The sequence below is a fragment of the Sorex fumeus genome, unplaced genomic scaffold (assembly GCF_029834395.1).
Source record: "Sorex fumeus unplaced genomic scaffold, SorFum_2.1 ptg000033l, whole genome shotgun sequence".
In the NCBI taxonomy this organism is placed as follows: Eukaryota; Metazoa; Chordata; class Mammalia; order Eulipotyphla; family Soricidae; genus Sorex; species Sorex fumeus.
The window spans coordinates 16,256,008-16,277,399 of record NW_026606090.1 but is presented as its reverse complement, the minus strand read 5'-3'; the positions used below and the strand labels follow the sequence as shown (position 1 = coordinate 16,277,399).

General features: G+C 41.2%; 1 protein-coding gene across 1 annotated transcript in view; it reads left to right on the top strand.

Annotated features, from left to right (window-relative positions):
* The first annotated feature begins 5,516 nt into the window (after positions 1-5,516).
* Positions 5,517-21,392, top strand: part of CHRNB3 (cholinergic receptor nicotinic beta 3 subunit) — a 29,964-nt gene continuing 14,088 nt past the window's right edge. The window contains exons 1-3 of the mRNA XM_056116907.1: positions 5,517-5,659; positions 13,528-13,679; positions 14,597-14,641. Coding sequence (XP_055972882.1) covers positions 5,605-5,659; positions 13,528-13,679; positions 14,597-14,641 — 252 coding nt within the window. The 5' untranslated portion in view covers positions 5,517-5,604. The remainder of the gene's footprint in view (positions 5,660-13,527; positions 13,680-14,596; positions 14,642-21,392) is intronic.

The window sequence follows — 21,392 nt, the reverse complement described above, 5'->3', positions numbered from 1 at the left end:
AGATTCATGACAAGTTTACTCTCTGTGTAGTCACTATAATTGTGCTGTTTTATGAGTTTTACATTAGTACAAGTGAGAAATAATTTAAAATAAAACTTTTAAGTTATTGATTGTTGTGAGATTATGTTGGGTTTTGAATTTTAAATCTTAGCATAATTACCATGTGAAGATGTCTTTATACTCAGTCTTTGGCCAGTTTAGTAGCACCAGATACAGTTGCCTTACGTTCTGGAAAGATTACTGAAAATCCAATTTCTCACATTCAATCTGCTTCTCTAATGGGGCAGAAAATGCTCAGATTGAAACTCATCTTGTTGCTGGGAAGTTACATATTTTCAGTGCTGCTGTTTCATTCTCCCTACTCACAGACCCATAAGTTGCAATTATGCCAGTCTTACTAGTTAAGGATAAAGTGACCTCTGTCTACCGGAAGCATTGATATTTATATTGAAATCTCTCTGGAATATTGGGAATTTTACCAAGAACTACTGATTTTGTTCATTTAGGAATAGCATGCCTATGTTGTCATTATTTCACTTATACACATGAAGAAATAGTTAAATATAGTCGGGTTAATATACTAAAGTTAAATGCTTCTTAATCTTGTTAAAAATAAATTCAGACTCTGTAACTTGTTGTATTTTAAATAAACCTTCAGAGAGTTTGTTATGCCATGGATAAAATAAATAAAGTGAAGCCTGACTTTAAAAACAAAAGAATTTTACATTAGAAAATGCCCTCTTCCAACTTTTAATTCCCAATATTTCTATGTTCTCACAGATTATATTTAAAATCTGAGTGCCAGCCACAATTTCCACAGTTTTGCTTTTGGATAGTACTGTAGTTAAGTAGGTTTAAAGATTAAATTTCATTTGTAATATTTTACCATTTATCTAGTGTTTAGCTGAAGCTGTGCTTTTATTTTTTTTAAGAGAAGAGATAGTAGGAATTACATTTCTAAGTTTGTTGTAATATGTTTTAATGAGCCAGTTGAATCTGAAATAGCTTTATTTCAAAGATTCATTTGAAAGTTTTATTTCAAATGTGGTATGAAGTGAAAATACAAATTAATGTAACCTCCAATAATGTACAATGTCTAGTGGAACAATTAATTGCTTCTTTAAACTTCAGAGGAAAAAATGTCCAAGAAACAAATTAAGGATTAAAATATTCTTTTCTTTCAGAAAACTGAGACTTAAAACAGAAAGATATGTACAGAATGAATTTAAGGATTGGATGTAGGCAGGGATAGTTTGAGCAATTTATTACAGAGTCTAGGCTGGGACAAAATGGAAATTGGGACTAGGAGAGTCTTCTCAAGCTGGAAGGAATTGAAAGAAGCATAGGAAGGATGATGAAACATAAAAAGGCATTTGGTTACATTTTTATTTACTAAATGGGAAAGTAAACTTAATGCTTGAGAAATGGGATGAGAGTGGCCGCAGAAAAAATTCAGAGTATTAAGAGCTATGGTTAGAAAATACCAGGCATCAGTAGGGCGATGGCATAGCTCTTAAGGGCATGGCCCTCAGTGGTGGCCAAATCCACTACCTGAGCATCAGTGATACTGAGAAAGAAAAGTCACCATAAGGCTTCAGCTTGGATTGGTTTTGTTGTGGGTTTGATAGTTTTAGGTGTAATAAAAGAATTTTTGAGAGATGAAGATGCAGTCAGGTACATGATTATTTAGTGACCCTGGGGCAGAGAGTCAACTATAAGGCAGGGTGCTATCATTTTCATTTTACAGGAAATGAAGCGGGAAGATATTAAATAATTTGCCTACAGCCATACAACTAATAACTGCCAGACGTCGACGTCTACAACCATGTAACTTGTCTCTCAAGTCTGTGAACTAAACATTGATAGACCTATTTCCAAGTAAGTGTGTGTGTGTGTGTGTGTTGGGGGTGTGTCACTACTCTATGAGAATAGGACCCTGAGGGGTGGTGCAGGTGCTGAGTAGCATGAAACTCTCAGGTTCTATTCCCTTGACACAAGGAATGCTGGCATGTGTGTCTGAGAGTATGGAAGGAAGGAGCCTTCCACTCCATAAGCCACCCTCATTTCCCAAGCTGGGTCACCAGTGTGAGAAGACTGACCTTAAAAATAATTCTTAAGCATTTCAAAAATGATATTTCATTAAAAAGTACAAAATAATGTGTTTCTTATTTTTCTAATCTGTCTCTAGTATCCCTTTGTTTCCCAAATGTCTCTAATCTGCTGAGTAAAGGGCATCCAAGGTCAAATCCTACTCATCAGTAATTTAAAATTTGACTGGGGACACAGAGATAGACTGAATTCTGTCCATCCCATTGTACTTCAGCCTCTCAAGCTGCAAAGTCAAGAACTGAGATAAATACTACATCTTCCCCAGATAATAAAATTCCTCATGGCAATTAAATACTGCCTTCTTCCAAATGGGCATAGAATGATTTTTGAGGGAAATTTTATTGAATAAGTAGAGGAATTCAATCTCTCTCTCCTACCCCCACAAATATTATGTACTCCTGTTGGTTATAACAATGCTCCATACAATTCAAAGTGCCAGCAATATTTTATAGCTCTCATGATTCAGTCAAATACCACTGCTTAAAAGTGGAAGACTCCGGGGAGGGATCACACACGCAGGCAAGTGGATGGTCAGCCCTTCGCCTTGAGTAACTCCTTCTAGCACTAACTCCCCCACGCTTCCTTGAGGTTGCTCCCATATACCTCTTTTGGAGGGGTCACCAGTAGTCCTTAGTGAGATTACTTAGTCTGACATCGTGGGCCAATAGTTTGGTGTTCAAAGTACCACAAGGCCACACCAGGTGGTGCTGGGGGTCTGGAGGTAAGGTGGGACCTTGTGGTGCTAGAGACTGAACTCAGGGATTCCTGTATGCAAGCATGTGCCCCCATTCTTGTGCTATCACCCTGTCCCCTGTACCTCATCTTCTGTGTCCCTGAATATTACTCATACTTCTAGTCTTGGTTTTTATACCTCTTCTTCCAGGAAATTATTATTATTATTTCAACTCTGACTCATGTGACTGTTTCCCCAACATCTTCGTCTAACACCTAATGCACTGCCATTAGCAATATTGAGGTTTTGAGACCAGGAGCACTGGGTGCAGTAATTGTGCTATGCACCCTCAGCTTTGCCTCTCCAAGCTCTGACAGAACCCGGAGACACTTAGGTTTTGTAAGGCTATAGAAGGTACTTCCATTAAGAAAACCCCTTTCTTTAAAGAAGGTACTAGCAGCATCATGAAAACTAAGACGATTCTTTTTACAATTGTTTCCGGTGTTTGATTCTATGTGAGTATTGAGGGGCGATCTTCACGTCTTCATACTGGCAAGGCTGTGTGGCAAGGGCTTTTTGCCACTGTGGCATTGCCTTATTTTGTTTGTTTTGGGGTCACAACTGTCTGTGCTCAGGACTTTCTCCAGTTGGTTCTGTGCTTAGGACTCACTCTGAGTGGGGCTCAGGAGAGCACATTGGGTGCTGAAGACTGAACTCAGGTCAACCACATACCGTCTCTCTCCAGCCCACATTTTTTAAAGGATTATTTAAGCAACATTTGGGGGGAGGGAAGGGTTTTGGACCCCACTTGGCAGTGTTTAGAGGTGACTCTTGGCTCTGATCTCAGGGATCATTTCTGGTTGTGTTTAGGGGACCATATGTGGTGCTGGAGATAGAACAGGAATGAGCCACTAGCAAGGCAAGCACTTTAACCCTTGTACTATTTCTCTAGCCCCTCAAGTAAAATTCTTTATTTTAAAGTTGTTCATAATTTATTACATTCAATATTCCAACACCAATCCCACCACCATTGGACATTCCCATAACTATTATTTCCAATTTTCCCAACCATCCTTTAAGCCTGCTCCTATAGCAAGCCTTCAATAATTTATTTTATACTGCTTGTTATAATTCGCAAAAAAAAATGATCAAAAATATTTCCTTAGAAGAAAGGGTGTGGATATTGTTGTATTTCACCATGGAGCCATTAAGCCCTTGTAGAAGAGATTACTAACATGTTGTTACAGGTTAAGCCTTGTGTGTTTATATTTTCTTAATCAAATTGGTTGCCTTCTAATTTATATCCCATCCAATGTGGTGTACTACTCCAGGTTTTTCAGTAGTGTAAAGTTTCAGATATCAGGTGGCTGTGAATGCAGCCACACTCCAGGAGTTCAAATGTTTTGAATGGGGTGATACAGTTGGAGTTAAATTTTTAACTGGATGATAACTTTGAGGTTGGAAGCATCTCTGTAGCTTGTTGATTTATGAGTCTCTGGATCATGGCTAGTTAATGAGCTTATTTGGCCTCAAAGGCAGTTCATGGACATGAGTGCCAAGCTTTTGGAAGAACAAGGTTGGGGTGCGGGCGGGATGGGGGAAGGTAGCTCATCTCTGACTCAGTGAGAGCCTGGAAATTTCAGTCACAACTTCCACATACCTGAGTTTTTCAATAGATCAATCTCTGGTCCAGGACGTTCAGAAGCAGAGCAGTCCGGCCCTGAGCATGGTGGTGATTGTGGAGTGTGGAGATTTTTAGCTGCTGGGGCTCTGTTTGGGTGGGTGGTGGGTGGTGGGCTCACCCACCCCCTCTGGGTGACTCAGCCTGGTTGAGGGGTAGGAAGCATTTCTGCATCAAGTAACATTCTTAAATTACAAGATAGGTACAAGAGTCGCTGGGATGAGATGTATTTCACACCCTCAGGAACTTGTGTGTAGTATGTGACAGGGTAAGTAGCCTGTAAACATGGGCATGGAACTGACTTCAGAGCTAGGAGCATCGAGGAGAGTTCCTCTTGGGCTTGTTGGCACTTACCAAGCAGTAATTGGGCCTGAAAGTTGTTGGTGCACACTGTTGGGGCTTAATTTCCCTCCGTGGAATTGAAAATTGGACATGGTCTTCCGAAATGAGTTCATCCTGTCGCTCCAGCCTTCCGTCTCCTTCCCACTCTGCCCTCCTAGCCCCAGCATCTACTGAGCACTCATTGGACCTGGGTTCTCCACCTGAGTGTGGGCAGCACAAACTAGACACGAATCCCATCAGCTACGAATAAAATAAAGAAACAAAGGAGAGCTTGCAGCCTCCAAGCCCCCTCGGCAGAGCAGAGCCACACAAAAGTCCCTCTTTGTGAAGTACAGGAGTATTTGAAGTCATTCGAGAGCACAAAGGGTGCTCTGACACCGCAAAGCCTGAGGACACAAGACAAAGAAACCGGGCCCCAAAGAGAAGATAAGAGGAAAAATGTGCATGAAAACTTTCACTAACTTCCACGAGATAGTTTTCCTCCAACCATCAGAGAAACATCACAGTCTCGCTTCCTCTCCCCTACTGCCTGTCTGCTCTTTCCCGTAGGAGAGTAAATGAACCAGTCAGGATTTAGGACCCAGAGAGCATTTCAGAAGGCACTGGAGGCTGGAAATCAATGAAGTGTTCTTTCAAACAGAATCACAGAATCCACTGGAGAGGGCTTGAGACATCCTTATCTCACGTGTTCGCTTTTCCGGGGCATCCACCTGAACTCTGTCCACTGCGTTTTGTCTTCGAAACCCCTTTCTGAAGGAAATAGTCTGCTGTATCAAGGGCTTCCCCAGCTGAAGCTGACATGATGAGGGCAGATTTTATTTTGATATTCATCGCCCTTTGTACCACTCCAGCAGGTATGATCAAGTTAAACTAAGCAAAACTTTTTACTTGTAGAATTATCTAAGCTGTGGGGTTGGGTGGGGGTGGGGAACTGTGTGTTGGTACCATTATAGAATTACGTGTGTTAAAGACAGGCATCTTTGTATATAGCCTTTCATGTGTGGCTCTCATCTCACTCTGAAAACTACTAGTTGCTAAAGAAAACATCTCTGAATTCCACAATGTTTGTGCTTTTGCCCTTCATTGTTTTATTCGTTTGTAGGAGGATGTGAAATCAGGAAAAGTTGTTACTGAATGCACCATCTCTCAGAATTGTCATAATATTTGTCAAAGAAACATACCATTTTTTATCCTATTTACTAATAATTATCTGTGTAGATACTTAATATTGTCCAGCATACCCCACATACCTCTATCAATACGGAAATGTGTGTATAGGTAAATTTAATGTGTTTATATAGTACAGCAAACATATATTATATAATATAAATATCAAATGTTTGTGAATGTTTTCTGTGATTATTATCCAATTGAAGGAAGATTTTTTTTCTCCAAAGGAAGGCAAAAAAAGGAGAGGGGAAATGGACAGGGGAGGGGGGGAGGGAGAAAAAAGAGGATACAGAGGAAACAGAGAAAATTACTGAGAAGTTGGGAGAAAATGTGATTTTCACCTGACAATATTCTAGCTTTGCAGTCATTTGTAGTTCTGTCACTTGAGAATAGAAAGTCTGTTATTGTACCAGAAACCACGGGGATCCAGGAGTCAGACAGTGAAAAGCAATTTTGTTCTAGTAAGAATCTGTGCTCCTTGTTGAGCTTCTGTTTTTACCAATATAATTTTGCAATTTTTAGTAGAGAGTCTGAGATGCTTAGGTTGATACATCCAAGTCAGAAATAAGTCCAAATTCAAGTCATAGGGTCTTGAAACATGCAGCCCGAACATTATGTCATTAAAAAACACTTTGCTCATACCAGAAACTCAAAATAATTAATTATTTGTGCCACTAACATCAATATCACTAAATATGGTCTGTGTCAATTCTTAAATGCCATTTGCCAATCATTAAAATAATAATCAGCACCTATATATTTTAGCATGCAATTATGTGTCTAATTTTTCTGCCCTCATTTACTATTTGTGATGAAAGAATTTCTCCTCTTTACAATGGAAGAAACTGTGTACCATTCTTTCCCCCAGAGAAATGTCTCTGGTTTGCTGGGGGAGTTAGCATAAACCTTTTGGTATCACTCTAAAGCCTCTCTGTGTTCAGCGATGGGATCCTGAGACAGCTGCTGGTCCTCATTTGGGCTACATGAGTTAGGAGATATAAAATAGGAAGGCTGAAAGCTCTAGTGACTCTCACTTGTAAAGACTTCTAGATCCATCAGTGTCTATTTCTATTTCTGTAACTTCTCTCAAAGTTCTATAATTTTCCAACTCCCAAAAGAAGTTTCTTGTTACAGAAAACTGCACCTTCAAAAATATGTTTTTTCTGAGGCTTTGCTCAACAGGGTAACAGGCATATCTGCACAATCTTTCTGTGTTGTCTGTTCTCGGGCAGTGTTATAGAGTAGTATTCATCTTCTTGCCCCTCCTGATGTGTAAATTTAGTAAATATTTATTAAGGATCTATAGTATCCTACGAGTGGTTCTAGGATAAGAGAATAAAACAAAGTGAAATTAAATGCTAAAAACTCATTCTATCATAAATTCACTAAATATTTTATTTGAAAGGTGTTGAGAGCAGATGCTAGCCTATTCATGGTATTTTATTTGTTTGTTCATTTTGGTGGGGTTTTTTTTCCTGACAAGGTCATGGTAATGGAAGTCAACACCAAAAATATGTCAACAGATATCAAAAATAAAAACTATATCCCTCCCAAGAAGATTTGTCGAGGTTTAAAATAATTTCATTGTTACTCTCCTCTCCTTGCTGATAAAAAACAATGGTGTTTTCAGGGAAATCATGAATAATCATGAGATGTTTCATTTTACTTAGTCTTAACAGCTTTTTGTATCTCAGTATGAATTTGTCAAAAGTCTGTGACAAGTAGGTATAAACCACTATAATCCAAAAGGAAGTGTTCCTATAAAGGGATTGATTGGATTCAATCAGTGGTAGCTTTAGTTACTGGGAGGTTTTATTACAACTCCCAAAAGAAGTTTCTTGTTACACAAGAAACAAGATACTGAGTGAGGAAATGCTCCTCAATAGAATACACATTCTTGGTTATCTATTTCCTTTGGAAGAGCAGATGCTTGGTGTTAATGTCACACTTTGTGACTGATTCATGGACAGAAAAATCCTTAGGAGCCAGAGAGATAGTGCAAGTTAAGGTGCTTGCTTTATATGTGGCAAATGCCAGTTCAGTCCCCAATACCACAGATGATCATCTGAGCATAGAGCCAGGACTGACCCTTGAGCACCATCAGGTATTACCCAAAACCTAAACTAATAATAATAAAAGCTCCTTACAAGCACAAAATGTGTGAATTTTAAGGATCCTTGGTAGTTGTTTACTCCTGTCTTCTTTAGGAAAGGTTAAATATCTTGCTTGTGAACACATGATTTGGCATCAGGATGTCACTTACATCTCTGAATATGTGACCCAGTGACTCAATGTCAAATAAACATTGGAGTCTTTCTAATAAATGATATGTTTAGTGAAGAACCCAGATTCCTGAGTCAGCAACAGTATGGTTGCCTAGAGCCCTTTCCTGTTCAGCCTGATTTCCCCAGTGGGGAAAGTTACGGGGATCAGGAGGCAGAGCGCCGAAACTTGTCAATCTGAAACTGGATGGTGCCCTCAAGTTCTCCCTTTTGCCCTCTGATTTCAGTAGTGCTTCTTTCAGCCTAGTGAAAATCTCTTAACAAAAATCTGAGCCCCAGATTAGTTGGGGAAAGGGAGAGAAGAAAGGGCAGGAGGGGGGGCTGGGGGAGAAATAGAAGTTCTTTATCAAAAGAGATGGTGGGAAGCTTCAATAGCCAGCACCCATCCTGCTGCAGGATAGTTGGGGACACAGAGCAGAAAAGGCCCAGAAAATGAGGGGAGGCCATGGTCAGGTCTGAAGCTGTCTTACTGTAAAGCGTGAGTACTTCTTTAAGTGCTCACCTCCAGGACAGTGGCCCCCCACAGGGACCATCAAAGAGGCCACAGAGCACAGCAGTCCAGGTGCTACCAAAGGAGATGCTGTGGGATTACAGACACTGAGAGCAGTAGCACCTCCCTGAGACACATAAAAACTATTAGTGACTTGCTTTTATAGGTCACCCTCCCAGAAAACTGACTGCTCTAAGCAGCATTCAAATCTTGTGAAGAACATAGCATGAACAACAGCACCATCACGAACTAGCAGTGAACAAAGTCCATTTGAGGGGGGGGGCACAGTCTTTTTGCCCCTGGAATTTTAGAAGACTCGTGGTCTGGTGAAAGAGTCACAGCCAAGAATCCGCAGCCCACCTGGTCCTCATTTTCAGAACCAGTGAATGGGGGGGGGGGGGGGGGGGCGGCTGAGACGGTCAAAAAAATTCTTTCCTGTTTTATCTTTGCTGCTTTGCCATTTAATTTTTCCTTCTTTAACTGAGGCTGCAATAATTAAAAATTTTTTAATTTAGACACCATAGTTTTCAAAGTTGTCCATAATGAAGCTTTCCAAGCACAATCCCACCAACGCAGTGACCTTCCCTCCCCATTTTCTTAACCACTTCCCCCAGCCTGCCCCCTCAGCAGGCACACAATGATTTATTTAATATTGCTAACTTGTTACAACCAAATGACTAACAGAATTAACAAAAATAAGTAAAAGAAAAATTTGTGAAAAAAAGTTCTATGTCACCATGAAGTCATTAAATCCTTATCTGATGTTTAACTGGTCTATTTGTTGTCAGCTGACCCTTCTGTGCTCTTGTTTTTGTTTGTTGAGTTTCATGGGCTTCCACTTTCCCATCAAATTAAATGTGCTCCTACTGGAGTATCCGTATTGTGGCACCTGGAGAACTTCAAGATCTCTTGAGCTGTGCCATGAGTTGACAAGGTATTGGTTGTGGGAGGTGGGCATGACTGCCAGGGCTTCCAGAGGTCTGGGAAGGTTGGGACAGACTGCCTGGCCCCAATCCAAGAGGACCCCAGAGTTCTCTGTCTGTATCCTGGAACTTTCGTGGTTTAGTACCTGCATGCTCAGAGTGGGCCCCACTCCTTGAGGGGCACGAGTGATGGTATGGTGCTCCTAGAGATGGCAATTTATGGCTGTGGTGCTTCCACCGGATCTGTTTATTGCTGTGCACACATGCAGCTCTGTGGTATGACCAGAAATCTTTTGAAGCACCCAGGATGACATACTATGGTGCTGCCAGGATTGTTTTTGCGCATGTGGTGACATCACAGATTTGAATTTCAGGCTACACTTGTAAGGCAGATGCTCTAAGTTACTGCACTATTCCTGTAGGCCAGTGCTGAAGTGACCTGCACATGCACCTGCTTTCTAACCCGTTTCCCAGCCCTCACCCCTAATGTCGAAGGAAGCTGATTCTGAGCTCATCTTTTTTTTTTTAATAGCTATTTAGTATTTTTTTTTCTTTTTTTATTAGTGAAAAACCATGAGGTACAGTTATAGGCTTACAAATTTTGTGCTTGGGTTTCAGTTATACAATGATCAAGTGCCCATCCCTCCACCAGTGCCCGTCATCCATCCCCATGGGTCCCAGCATCCCCCCCCACCCTCACCCCCCCCCCCGTCCCATCCTGCCTCTGTGGCAGGGCATTCCCCCTTGTTCTCTCTCTCTTCTTTTGGGTACTGTGTTTTGCAAGAGAGGCTTTGAGTGGCAATCATGTTTGGTCTATCGACTACTTTTAGCATGCTTCTCCCACCCTGGGAGGACCCTCACAACACCCTTCATTTGGTACTCTCTTCTCTATCTGACTGAGCTCATCTTTGGGGTAATTTCTTGACTGTTAGAATGTTGACTGTTAGACTATGGTAGAATATTGGTATTGTCTAACACAAAATAAAAGCCAGCTAGCAAAACTCTGACAGACTGCTGTTAAAGAACTCATGTATTCCTTTAAACCCTGTGGGGCTGGGGAGGTGGCATGGGAGACAAAAGCTCATACATTGCATGCATGAGACCCCATTTTGATCCCCAGGACCAGAGTCCCATGAATACTACCCTGAAGCGTGGCCCTTGAGACCTTTGAGTGGCCCTGGGTATGGCCTGATGGTCCCTGGCACCCTAGAGTTTCCTTGGCACTGTTTGGAAGGCCCCTCCTCCCCCAGAGAGCAGACCCCCTGTTCTGGATATCACAAACACACCACTGAGTATGTCTTCTGTGGTAAGGAGCTTGGTTTCTGCCTGTCCATTGACCTAAGAACCATTAATAACATTTGTTCAACAAATAGCATCAAATATTTATTGAGGCCATGGCTTTGAAGAAGCAATGCCCTTCCTGGTAACATTCCACTGTACAAAGACAAACCAATTGCCCCGAATTGTGCACATACCAGCTCTGTCCTAAACAGCCATGGTGGGATTTAGGGTTTCCACATGAGAATCTGAGAAACACTAGTTCCCTCTGCAGTGCAGTGGGCTTTCTCTTCCTCCATTTAGACAGCTGCAGTTCTCTGGCATTGATGACACGGGTTGACACTGGTCTCTCCCTCGGACCCAGCTATTCTCACAGCGGAGAGAGCTCTGTGGATGGCAAATGCCGAGAGTCATCGAGGTCAGAACTTTAGAAAATCTCTTTCAAACTTCTGCAGCAGGAAGTGGGGACAGAGCATGAAGGGCATGTGAAGCTGAGTCTGTCTTTGTTCCCTGATAATTGTTCCTAGAAAACTTTCCTCTGGCCTGAGTTTGTTTTGGTTGGTCATGGACGTCATAATGTCATCTCCAGCTGAGAGGGTCCTGCATTGAAATTTTTTTTTTGCTTTTTGGGTCACACACGGCGATGCACGGGGTTACTCCTGGCTCATGCGCTCAGGAATTATTCCTGCTAGTTCTCGGGGGACCATGTGGGATCATGGGAATCAAACCCAGGTCGGCCACATGCAAGGCAAACGCCCTACCCGCTGTGCTATAGCTCCAGCCCTTGCAGTGGAATATTTTTAAGATGCAACAACTGAATAAATGTAGTATTTGTTACCAAGGAGGAAGGGGCAAGTGGTTGTTGAGTAGAGATCTAGAGGTCCTCCACAGTATTTCCACAAGAGAAAATCAAGTACTGACTCAGAAGAGGCCTAAAGAGTGTCACTGTAGACCTACTGCTTCTCTCCCCTTTTTAAAAAAATTTTTATTAGTGAGACACAATGAGATACAGTTGTAGACTTACAAATTTTGTGCTTGGGTTTCAATTATACAATGATCAAATACCCATCCCTCCACCAGTGCCCATTTCCCACCACCATGGATCCCAGTATCCCTCCCACCCCCCATCCTTCCCTGCCTCTGTGGCAGGGCATTCCCCTTTGTTCTCTCTCTCCTTTTGGGTGTCATGGTTTGCAAAAGAGGCATTGAGTGGCAATCATGTTTGGTCTATAGTCTACTTTCAGCATGCTTCTCCCACTGCTTCTCTCTGCGGGCGAGATCTGGTCAAGCTCTCAAAACATCCCTCAGCCTTGGATCTGTGGTGACATGGATGAAGGCAGGGTCCCTGCCTCCTGGGCAGGGAAATTTCCAGTTGGGAGGAGAGACAGTACACAAATCAGCATATAATATGATTATATGTGTACATGTAATATGTAATATAATGATCACAATATAATATGGAAGAGGAAGCACTATCCATGGGAAGGGATTTGTAATAGCCTCTTCAAGGGAAGATATGGAACAAAGATGGAGATAGTGAAGGAAATATCTATAAATCTCTCAGGAGAACAGCCTTCCAGGTTTGAAGGCCTCTGGTATTTCTGGAAAGAAAGGCCTTAGACCCTGGGGCATGGGCAGAGAGGGAGGTGTGGGTCTGGGGAACATGGTAAGAGTTTGGATACGTTTTCTGAATTTGACAGGAAGCCATTTGGAGTGTCTGATCTGGGTACTGCCAGTTTCTTCAGCTGTTAAGAAATGGCTCTGGGTGCTGGGTAGGAAGGGCTGAAAGGGGGCAGGAGCGACTGTGATGTCAGAGAGATCAGGTCTGTGCTGAGATGGTGCGAGGCATTCAGTCAGGACATGTCTTCTGAGGGACATGTCTTCTGGGGAAAGCAAGTAACACCTGGACTGGGGAGGGAAAGATCAAGTTCAGCCTGAACAGGCCGACATGTCTTTCCTCAAAAGGTTTAGGAAATTTCATTTCCCTCCTGCTTCCTCCATTTCCATTTAAGGGTTTAAGGATCCTAACAGAGTGCTGCCCTGGCAGCCACCCAGCTCATCTGCTGTTTGCTAAGAAGAGCTGAAGCATCCGAGTTAGGGGACAGCGAGCTCTGGGAAATAAACAACTCAAGTCTAGGCCTATGCCCTGGCACTGCTTTGCTCTTTAATATGTCTTCTGGGGGAAGGGATCCCTCCATCTATATCCATTGTGCTGTGGGAGCAGCTTAGAGTTCTGCTCCCATGGGAAAGCAAAGGTCCCCTGGACAGATGGGAGTGAGACTCTTGCCTTTCTTCCTACCAGCCACGGACTTTGACTGTGTAAAGTTGTGTTATATCTTACTTCCATCATTGTTCATTGTGTCTCATTGGGGGGGTGGGGGGCAGTTTTCCATGGTACAGTATTCAGTGCAGAAGTTGTTTACAGGAAAAACGGGGGTGGGCTGGAGAATAGTTGAAGCGGGCATCTGTGCACACAAGGTAGTCTTTGCTAACTAAGTTGGTTAGAGATATAGAAAGGTCTAAGTTAGTGGCTGTGACCCACTTACGCTGTCTCATTAATTCACTTGTGATTTTCACAGCCACTGCAAGACTTCATTCAATGGCTGAAAATGAAGATGCCCTCCTCAGACATTTATTCCAAGGGTATCAGAAATGGGTCCGCCCAGTATTAAATTCGAATGATACCATAAAAGTATATTTTGGACTGAAAATATCTCAGTTGGTAGATGTGGTAAGTGGTCCCTGGCATGCTGCTCAAAGGAATATTCATTCCTTAACCAGTAACATTCCTTAACATGTATAAGATTTTGCTATGTCTGCATTTTTCATTTAAAAAAACAAATCACTGTGAGATAAAAACCTGAACCATGAAGACAGTGAAATCACTGAGAACAGGAAAAGAAGTGTTGGGAAGAAAACTGTCACTGGCACAAGTATTAGTATGGGGCCTTTAAGCTGGGGTCGCTGAGATGCCAGGATGACCCCCTCACTCCCCTGTGAGCAGTGGGGAATGGGGGCTGAGAAGAGTTGCTCTGCTGTCTCAGGCTGTCCAGGCTGTCAGAACCCATGCAAGAAGGAAGGAGAGGTGATGATGGCATGCCCGCCTCTGGCCTGACTGACCCAACACCCTCTTGTCCACAGACCCCGCACCTTTTCTAACTCACCCAGACCATAGCTGACTCTGCTAGTTTTCCTTATAGGCTTACACATCCTGCATGACTATATTCCTGGAAAAGAAGTCTGAAGACTTTACCAACTCAAATGCTGCAAAATTATCCTGCTGTGGTCTCAAGTTCCCAAACAATCCTTCCATTCTTCCTAATCTCCCACTCCACTCCAATCTCCTATTCCTCTACCCCTCACACCAACTACCTCATGCAAAGTCCATCTCCAGTGAACCCATCTTCTGCCCTACTTTGACTGGTGTCATGTCTTCTGAGTTATGCAACTATATATAAATATCACTGCTACTTGCTTTAATTTTTCATTTTAAACAAAATATGCCTATTTCAGGATTCCATGGCATTTAACGATTCTTAAATTGAGAATTCTTTCAAGTGCCTCAGACTAAAAAAGTTCTTTCTGATGAGAAAAAAGTGCCAAGCACAACTTTGTGGAATTTATATGTTTTTCATTTTAATTTTTTAGGATGAAAAGAATCAGCTCATGACAACCAATGTGTGGCTTAAACAGGTAAATGTCAGTCCAGGATTGTTCTTTGTAAAACCAGTTGTTCTTATTCTTTTCTATTTATGAAAACTTCCCCGGGAAGGCATTGTGAATGACCAGGAAGGTCTCTCTTTAGTGTATCCTTTCCACTGCGAGCCTGAGAATAGGTTCTATAAGCCCTGCCGGCTTGCTCTAGGTGGTGCTCTGGATGGAGAAGCCCACAGGGTGTGCCCAAGGGGGACCCCAAGAGTCAGACCTGTGCACACCATGGGCTATTGGGGAGAAGGTTGAAAAACTACAGGACACAACTTCCCGTTTAGGACCGTGGGACTGGACAGGGAAGTCAAAGCTTTTCAGTTCTCCCCCATTCCCATTAGTCTTCTGTGGGAAGAATGGACCTCAAAACCTTTTCTCAGAAAGATATGCCAGGGAAAGAAGATCACCCACCACCAATGCAGAATAAAGTGAGGCACCCAAATAAATAATGAGTTCAATTTTCCTGATTGAACTAAGCAAGTCATTCACCAGCAGGCCCCTTGGGGTGTAAAAGGATCTTCCAAACAATGCTCAGGAGGCCTGGTACCTCCAAATGCCCTCTCACCACAACATGAAAGACATACACCCTTTAACCCTTGTGCTATCTTGCCCTGTAACTGTGTCTTTTAATGGTTTTCTATTCTCTGTTTAATGATTGCTTTTAACTTCATTGTGGCCTATTTCCCAGCACAGAGGGATTTGCTCAGAGCAACACTTTCTAGAATTGTCAGGACGTCATCAACTCTCCAGATTCCAATTTTGCTTTTGTTATGTGAAAGGAGAAAGTAAGACATTTCCTTGAAAAGAGACAAAAGTTATATTTATATATATTTTTATTGTCTTTTTATTTTTATTTTATTTTTAATTTTTATTAGTGAAACACCATGAGGTACAGTTGTAGACTTACAAATTTTTGTGCTTGGGGACAAAAGTTATATTTAATTGCATGGTTTTGCTTTGTTTTTTTTTTACCAAGTTCTTATTGTTAATGTCTATATATTATCTACTTTCATAGATTTAAAATCTGTAAGAATGTCTTAAATATCTCTTCATTTTAGAAACTCCATATGATACTTTTCATTTGTTTATATTAAATAAGTTATCTGTTTAGGTTAGTAGATTTTGTTTTGTCTTTTCTATCAGTGATTCATCACTGTAGCACTGTCCTCCCGTTGTTCATCGATTTGCTCGAGCAAGCACCAGTAACATCTCACAACAAATTGTGAGACTTGATGTTACTGTTTTTGGCATATTGAATATGTCACGAGGAGCTTGCCACACTTTGCCGTGTGGGTGAGATTCTCGGTAGCTTGCCGGGCTCTCTGAGAGGGGCAGAGGAATCGAACTCAGGTCAGTCATGTTGGCTGAGTGCAAGGCAAAAGCCCTACCCGCTGTGCTATCGCTCCAGCCCCAGTGATTCATAATGTTCCTTTAAAAAGACTACCTGGGTTTCCTTTACTGCCATCAAATTTCTTCCACCTAAAAACCTTGATTAGAGAATCATTCTGTCTTCTCTTCTGATCCTTTAATTAGATATGTTACCAAGTTAATGAGTGTCTGCATAAAATTTTACTTGCAAATAAAATATCTAGAAGAAAATAATAAACTAAAATGTAATATAAAAAATGAAATGTAAGTATAAAATACTTCTTTATTTATCACTCATTTCTCAGTGGCTAACTCCACTGTTAGAATTTAGAAGCAGTGAAATTCAGACATTTTGAGTTAACAAAAATCAGTAAGATGCTCTGTGCTGAATTTGCAGGAAAGGAACCTTTACTCTTCCCTGCTCTCACCCCACCCAGAACCTTAATATATACATTAGCTTAAGAAATTAGTTCAGGTTTAAGGCTTATGAAAATAAAACAAGTAGACACACTCCTACTGCCTCCTTCACCAACCGCTTCTTGAGATTATGCTTTCATTAATCTCTCACATAATGAAACTTTGTGAACTGAGGTTCTTAGCCTTTAAATTAGAGGCATTGTAGCACTGCACTGTCCTCCCATTGTTCATCGATTTGCTCGAGCGGGCACCAGTAATGTCTCCATTGTGAGAGTTGTTACTTTTTTTGGCATATCAAATACATCATGGTAGCTTGCCAGGCTTTGCTGAGCGGGCTGGATACTCTCGGTAGCTTGCTGGGCTTTCCGAGAGGGGCGGAGGAATCAAACCGGGGTCGGTCCTGGGTTGGCTGCGTGCAAGGCAAGCGCCCGACCCTCTGTACTATCACTCCAGCCCCATAGAAGCATTAGGGGCTTTTAATTTTTTCTTGAGAATAAAAAACTACCATCTCACTCCCCCCCCAAAAATTTTAAAAACTACAATTTCTTGGGCCTTAACTATAGCTTTGTAGAAAACAAACAAAGAAACAAAACACCCAATAATGTTACCCAGAATTATAGTGGCCTGATGAGTATCTCATCATTTTCCAACATCCAAACAGTATGGGAGTGGGCAAAATTGTCACCTGAAAAAACCAATCCGAGGCTTAGATTCCTAGTTCATACAAGTAATGGGAATAATAGTCTTGTATGTTCTCTGCGATGGGTGATCTATGTCTTATTTATCTCCACCACTCTGAATTACCAAAGTTGGTATATAGTACTAGATAGAAGAGTCTAGTAACTTATTCCACTGGAATCCATTTTTCTTTGGCTGGATCTTCTCTGCCATATCCAACCACACAGTGAACTTCAAAACCAGATTTCTAAATCAAGCCAAAATAGAAGAAATAGCTATAGAGAATATTAAAATAACTGCCCTCTGGTTCACAGGGAGAACCATAGTGAATATTGTCCAAGGTACCTATCTCATCCAGATGGGATTTGGAGTAGGAATGTGACAATAAATAGTTGTTGATATGTGCTGGGTCAGTGCAAAGTGAGAGCAAGCAGAAAAGGATAATATGGAAGCAAACTAAAGAGGAAATGAGGAAGCAGACTAAAGAGAGAAATGTGGGATCAAACTGAAGAGAAATTGTGTGGAACGTGGGCATTTCAGCTAGGTTGTGATGCTATTATACTTATTTTTTTCTTTGAATTTAAGAGAATTTCTTCAAAATTAAAAGAGAAAAATCCTTAGTTTTGTAACTCCATGACTGATTTTGCATAAAACTGTTTCATAGACACACATGAGGTTTATACCAAGCACTTATTAGTGGCCTACTATGCTGAGCATGTCATGGAAAATCACATTTTATTTTTACAGCCACCATATAAAGCAGGTTTTATTATTATTTCCAATTTGCAGATGAGAAACTGAGGAATTGGAGAATCAAAGTGAATTATTCAGTTTTAAGTGAAGTTGGTCTTATACAAAGAAATCACTCTCTTGCTTCAGACTGGAAGGTGCTAATGGCAGTGTCCAGTTTGAAAGCTTGATTCCTCAATCTTTGACACATCCCGTGGATTTTATCTACAACCTGTGAACCCATTCTACATACCAGTGGTTGAAGAATGTTGGTTTAGTAAGATATTGATAATGAAATAAGTATTCACTCCAACTTTCTATTAAAAAGGATTTATTGAGAATCTACCAGAACTTCTGTTGGATTTTTGAGATACAAAGAAACTACCTTCAAAGAGAAAGGATAGGATTAGTTGTGTGAAAAATCATTACTATAAAATGACAAGTGCCATAAAGAAAGTATACATAAATATCGTGTTGATATAAAGGTGACAGTAAAACATGGAGAGAATCAGGGAAAACTTGGGTAACAGAAACTCTGCGAGTTAAAAAAGTGAAGTTGTGAACCAGTTGTATAGTATCTCTAGGCTTTCCAAAAGGTTTGCCACATTGGAAACTCTCCAGTCACCTCTGTGAGCTTTATTCAAAAACAAGGAAAAAACTGATAAAAATCTCTTTTTTGTTTTCCCTCCCAGATACTGAAAAATGCTCCCTGATTTATACCCACGGAAAAAATAAAGTTCTGTCCCTATTGAAGACTAGTATATCCATAGTAGCATAGATAACTGAGATACTTACATTACCAATTCTGTTTTTTCCTTTCCTTTCATAGCTTTTCTCTGCTACTTACACATACCTCTTCTGTCCTCTTAACTGAAGACCTTTACCAAGTGGAAATTTCCTGACATCTGGAGAAAGCCCTCAGCTAGAACTATATCTGGAGCTATTTGTATTAATTTTTACTTTGTAAATGTATCTGTCTTTCTCCTTCATTCTTTTAGAAAGTAATTAAAACACTATAAATTATAGGTCATTAGCAATAGCTCACTAGAACTACATAAGAATGTATTAACTGACTGCCCTACCTTCCCAGGTACTTCATATTCAAGGCTAAGAAAAGTGCACTGTAAGCACCTGGACAGATCATGGAAAACAAAACAAGCCTTTAATGACACAAGAGTTGACCCTTTTGTTTAAATGTTACCATGTGAATATTCACTATGACAGCCCATGTCAAAGCTATTATACTAACCGGTATTTACTGAGCACCTACTGTGTGTTGGTACTACATGCGATGGTGCTAGGGAAGGTATAAACAATAAGACAAAGATGTCAAGTGACCAGCTTTAACTGTAATTGAGAGCACATTTCTCTCCTGTCCTTGGGGATATTAAAGATGTCCGATGTCTGCCAAGGACCACATCTTAAACTACTATTGTTACTCTAACAGCTGAGTCCTGTCATAAATCAGCAAAAAGCTTAGCACACGTAAGAAAGATCTTATTAGACAGAAACCTCGCACTGAAATTTGAGGAGACACAAGTCCCAAACCTGCTATGGAATGGATAAGAATCAAGCAGTTTGAGCTAGAACCTTCTGTTTAAACTTGGCCGAGACACATCCTCTCTCTATGATCTCAAACTTCTCTAACAGAAGGGTGCCCTCCTCCCAGTGTAATTGGAAATTCAGTGAGATCCTGTGTGTGAAAGTGGCTCATCCTTTATGTGGTACAGTCTAGGGCTCAATATATGCAACTCATGGATATATCAGAAATATAAGTAGATAAAGTGCCGTGTCGCTGTCTTTAAGATTAAAATGAATCATTAATTTTGTTTCAGGAATGTCACATTTGACTTACTAAAGGTCCTAGTACTATGCCAAATACTGCAAATTGAGGCAAGAGTGAAGAAATCATTCCCTATCACCTTTTGGTCTTATTATAAAGTATTTGAATAATTTACTTCTACAAAAAAAAAGGCATGGCTTATCATTTTAAAAAGTCATCATTTAAAGTTAAGTGAAATTTAGTTCTGAGTTGTGGTCATGACTCAGCATTTATGAGTGATATTATGGATCATATATGCCTTTTAAAGGACATTTTTAATGAAATATTGGAATCTTTGGAATTAAGAAACTGAGTCTTAGAGGTGCAGTGATAGTAAAGCAGGTAGGGTGCTTGCCTTGCATGCAGCCAATGCACATTTGTCCCTCAGAACCCCATATGTTCCCCTAAGCTCCCCAGGTATGATCCCATAGTACAGAGTCAAGACTAGTTTCTGCGTACCAAAGAAACTGAGTCCTGGAGTATTTTTTTTGAGTTTTTCTTCAATACAGATGAACTTTGTTTCTGGTCCTAATCTATCCCTGCTCCCTGTTTACTGCAAGAACAGGTCTTCAAGCTCAGTGGTGCTACAAGTGCAGCCAGTAAACCAGTAAAGAGATTGTTAGTCTGGTTGACACATGTTGCACAAACACAGAGTACTGTCTTTACTCTCTTCCTCCAAGGAAGGGTAGTCAGGAGCCAGGGAGATAGTATTGGAGTTAAGGTAGTTACCTTTCATGAGGAAGTTTTGTCAATCCTGGTTTGATCCCTGGCACTGTACATGATCCCCTGAGTACCACCAGCGGTCATTCCTGAGCACTGACAGGTGTGGCCCCAAAGTACTGAAAAATGCCCTTAAAATCTCTGAGAAAACAAGATGTAGGATTTGGAATCTAAATTCTCACTGTTGCTCTATTGATTCCAATTTTTATCATCATCTGGGGCACAGAGCTCATCCACTGTGGTGGACAGCACTGTGGTGGACAGATATCTCATGGGAATTTGGTGAGTCCCGCTGAGTAGACATATCCAATTCCCCATATCTAGCTCCGAAAGGCTAGAGAAGTTGTGAGGAACACTGAAAGGCGTGCATCCCATATGGGACAACCTTGGTGTGGAGCTCTGAGTGCCTGACTTTACTTCAGTACTTCTCCTGGGTACACCAAAGTAACCAGCACTGACTAAGTCCCACCTTGACTCTTTATTTATTGCTCAGAAATGTGATCTGAAGACCAGAGAGATAATACAGGCTCAAGGTGCTTGTGCACTGTCAGGAGTGAGCCCTGAGCAGAGTCAAGGGTGGTCCCTTTTGCCCACAAGAAAAGGAATGTGACTTGAGTCCATTACAGTTCTCACTGCACCCTGCTTTGGGACCCAAATGTATCGTCCACTTACTCTACACTCATAGTTTCTGTCTTCTGTGTGTTTCCACCTTCTCTTCCACCAAAATCAACACCCACCGCTACTCTGTCCACTTCTCTTCTGAGTGACAACATTTGTCTGTTCCTTGAAACTCTGCTATGCATTCCACATTCTGTGCCCATATAGCCAAACTGCCCCTCAGAACCTCAGAGATGGTTATTATTTATCTGTTGAGTTACTGTTTTATTGCCTGACTAGCCTCAGGCTCTGTGCTGAGTGGAAGCCTTACATAGTTTGGAAATGTGCTGATTTCCTAATTACAGTGAGTCTCACAAACCACAAAGATTGTTATTATTTATCTGTTGA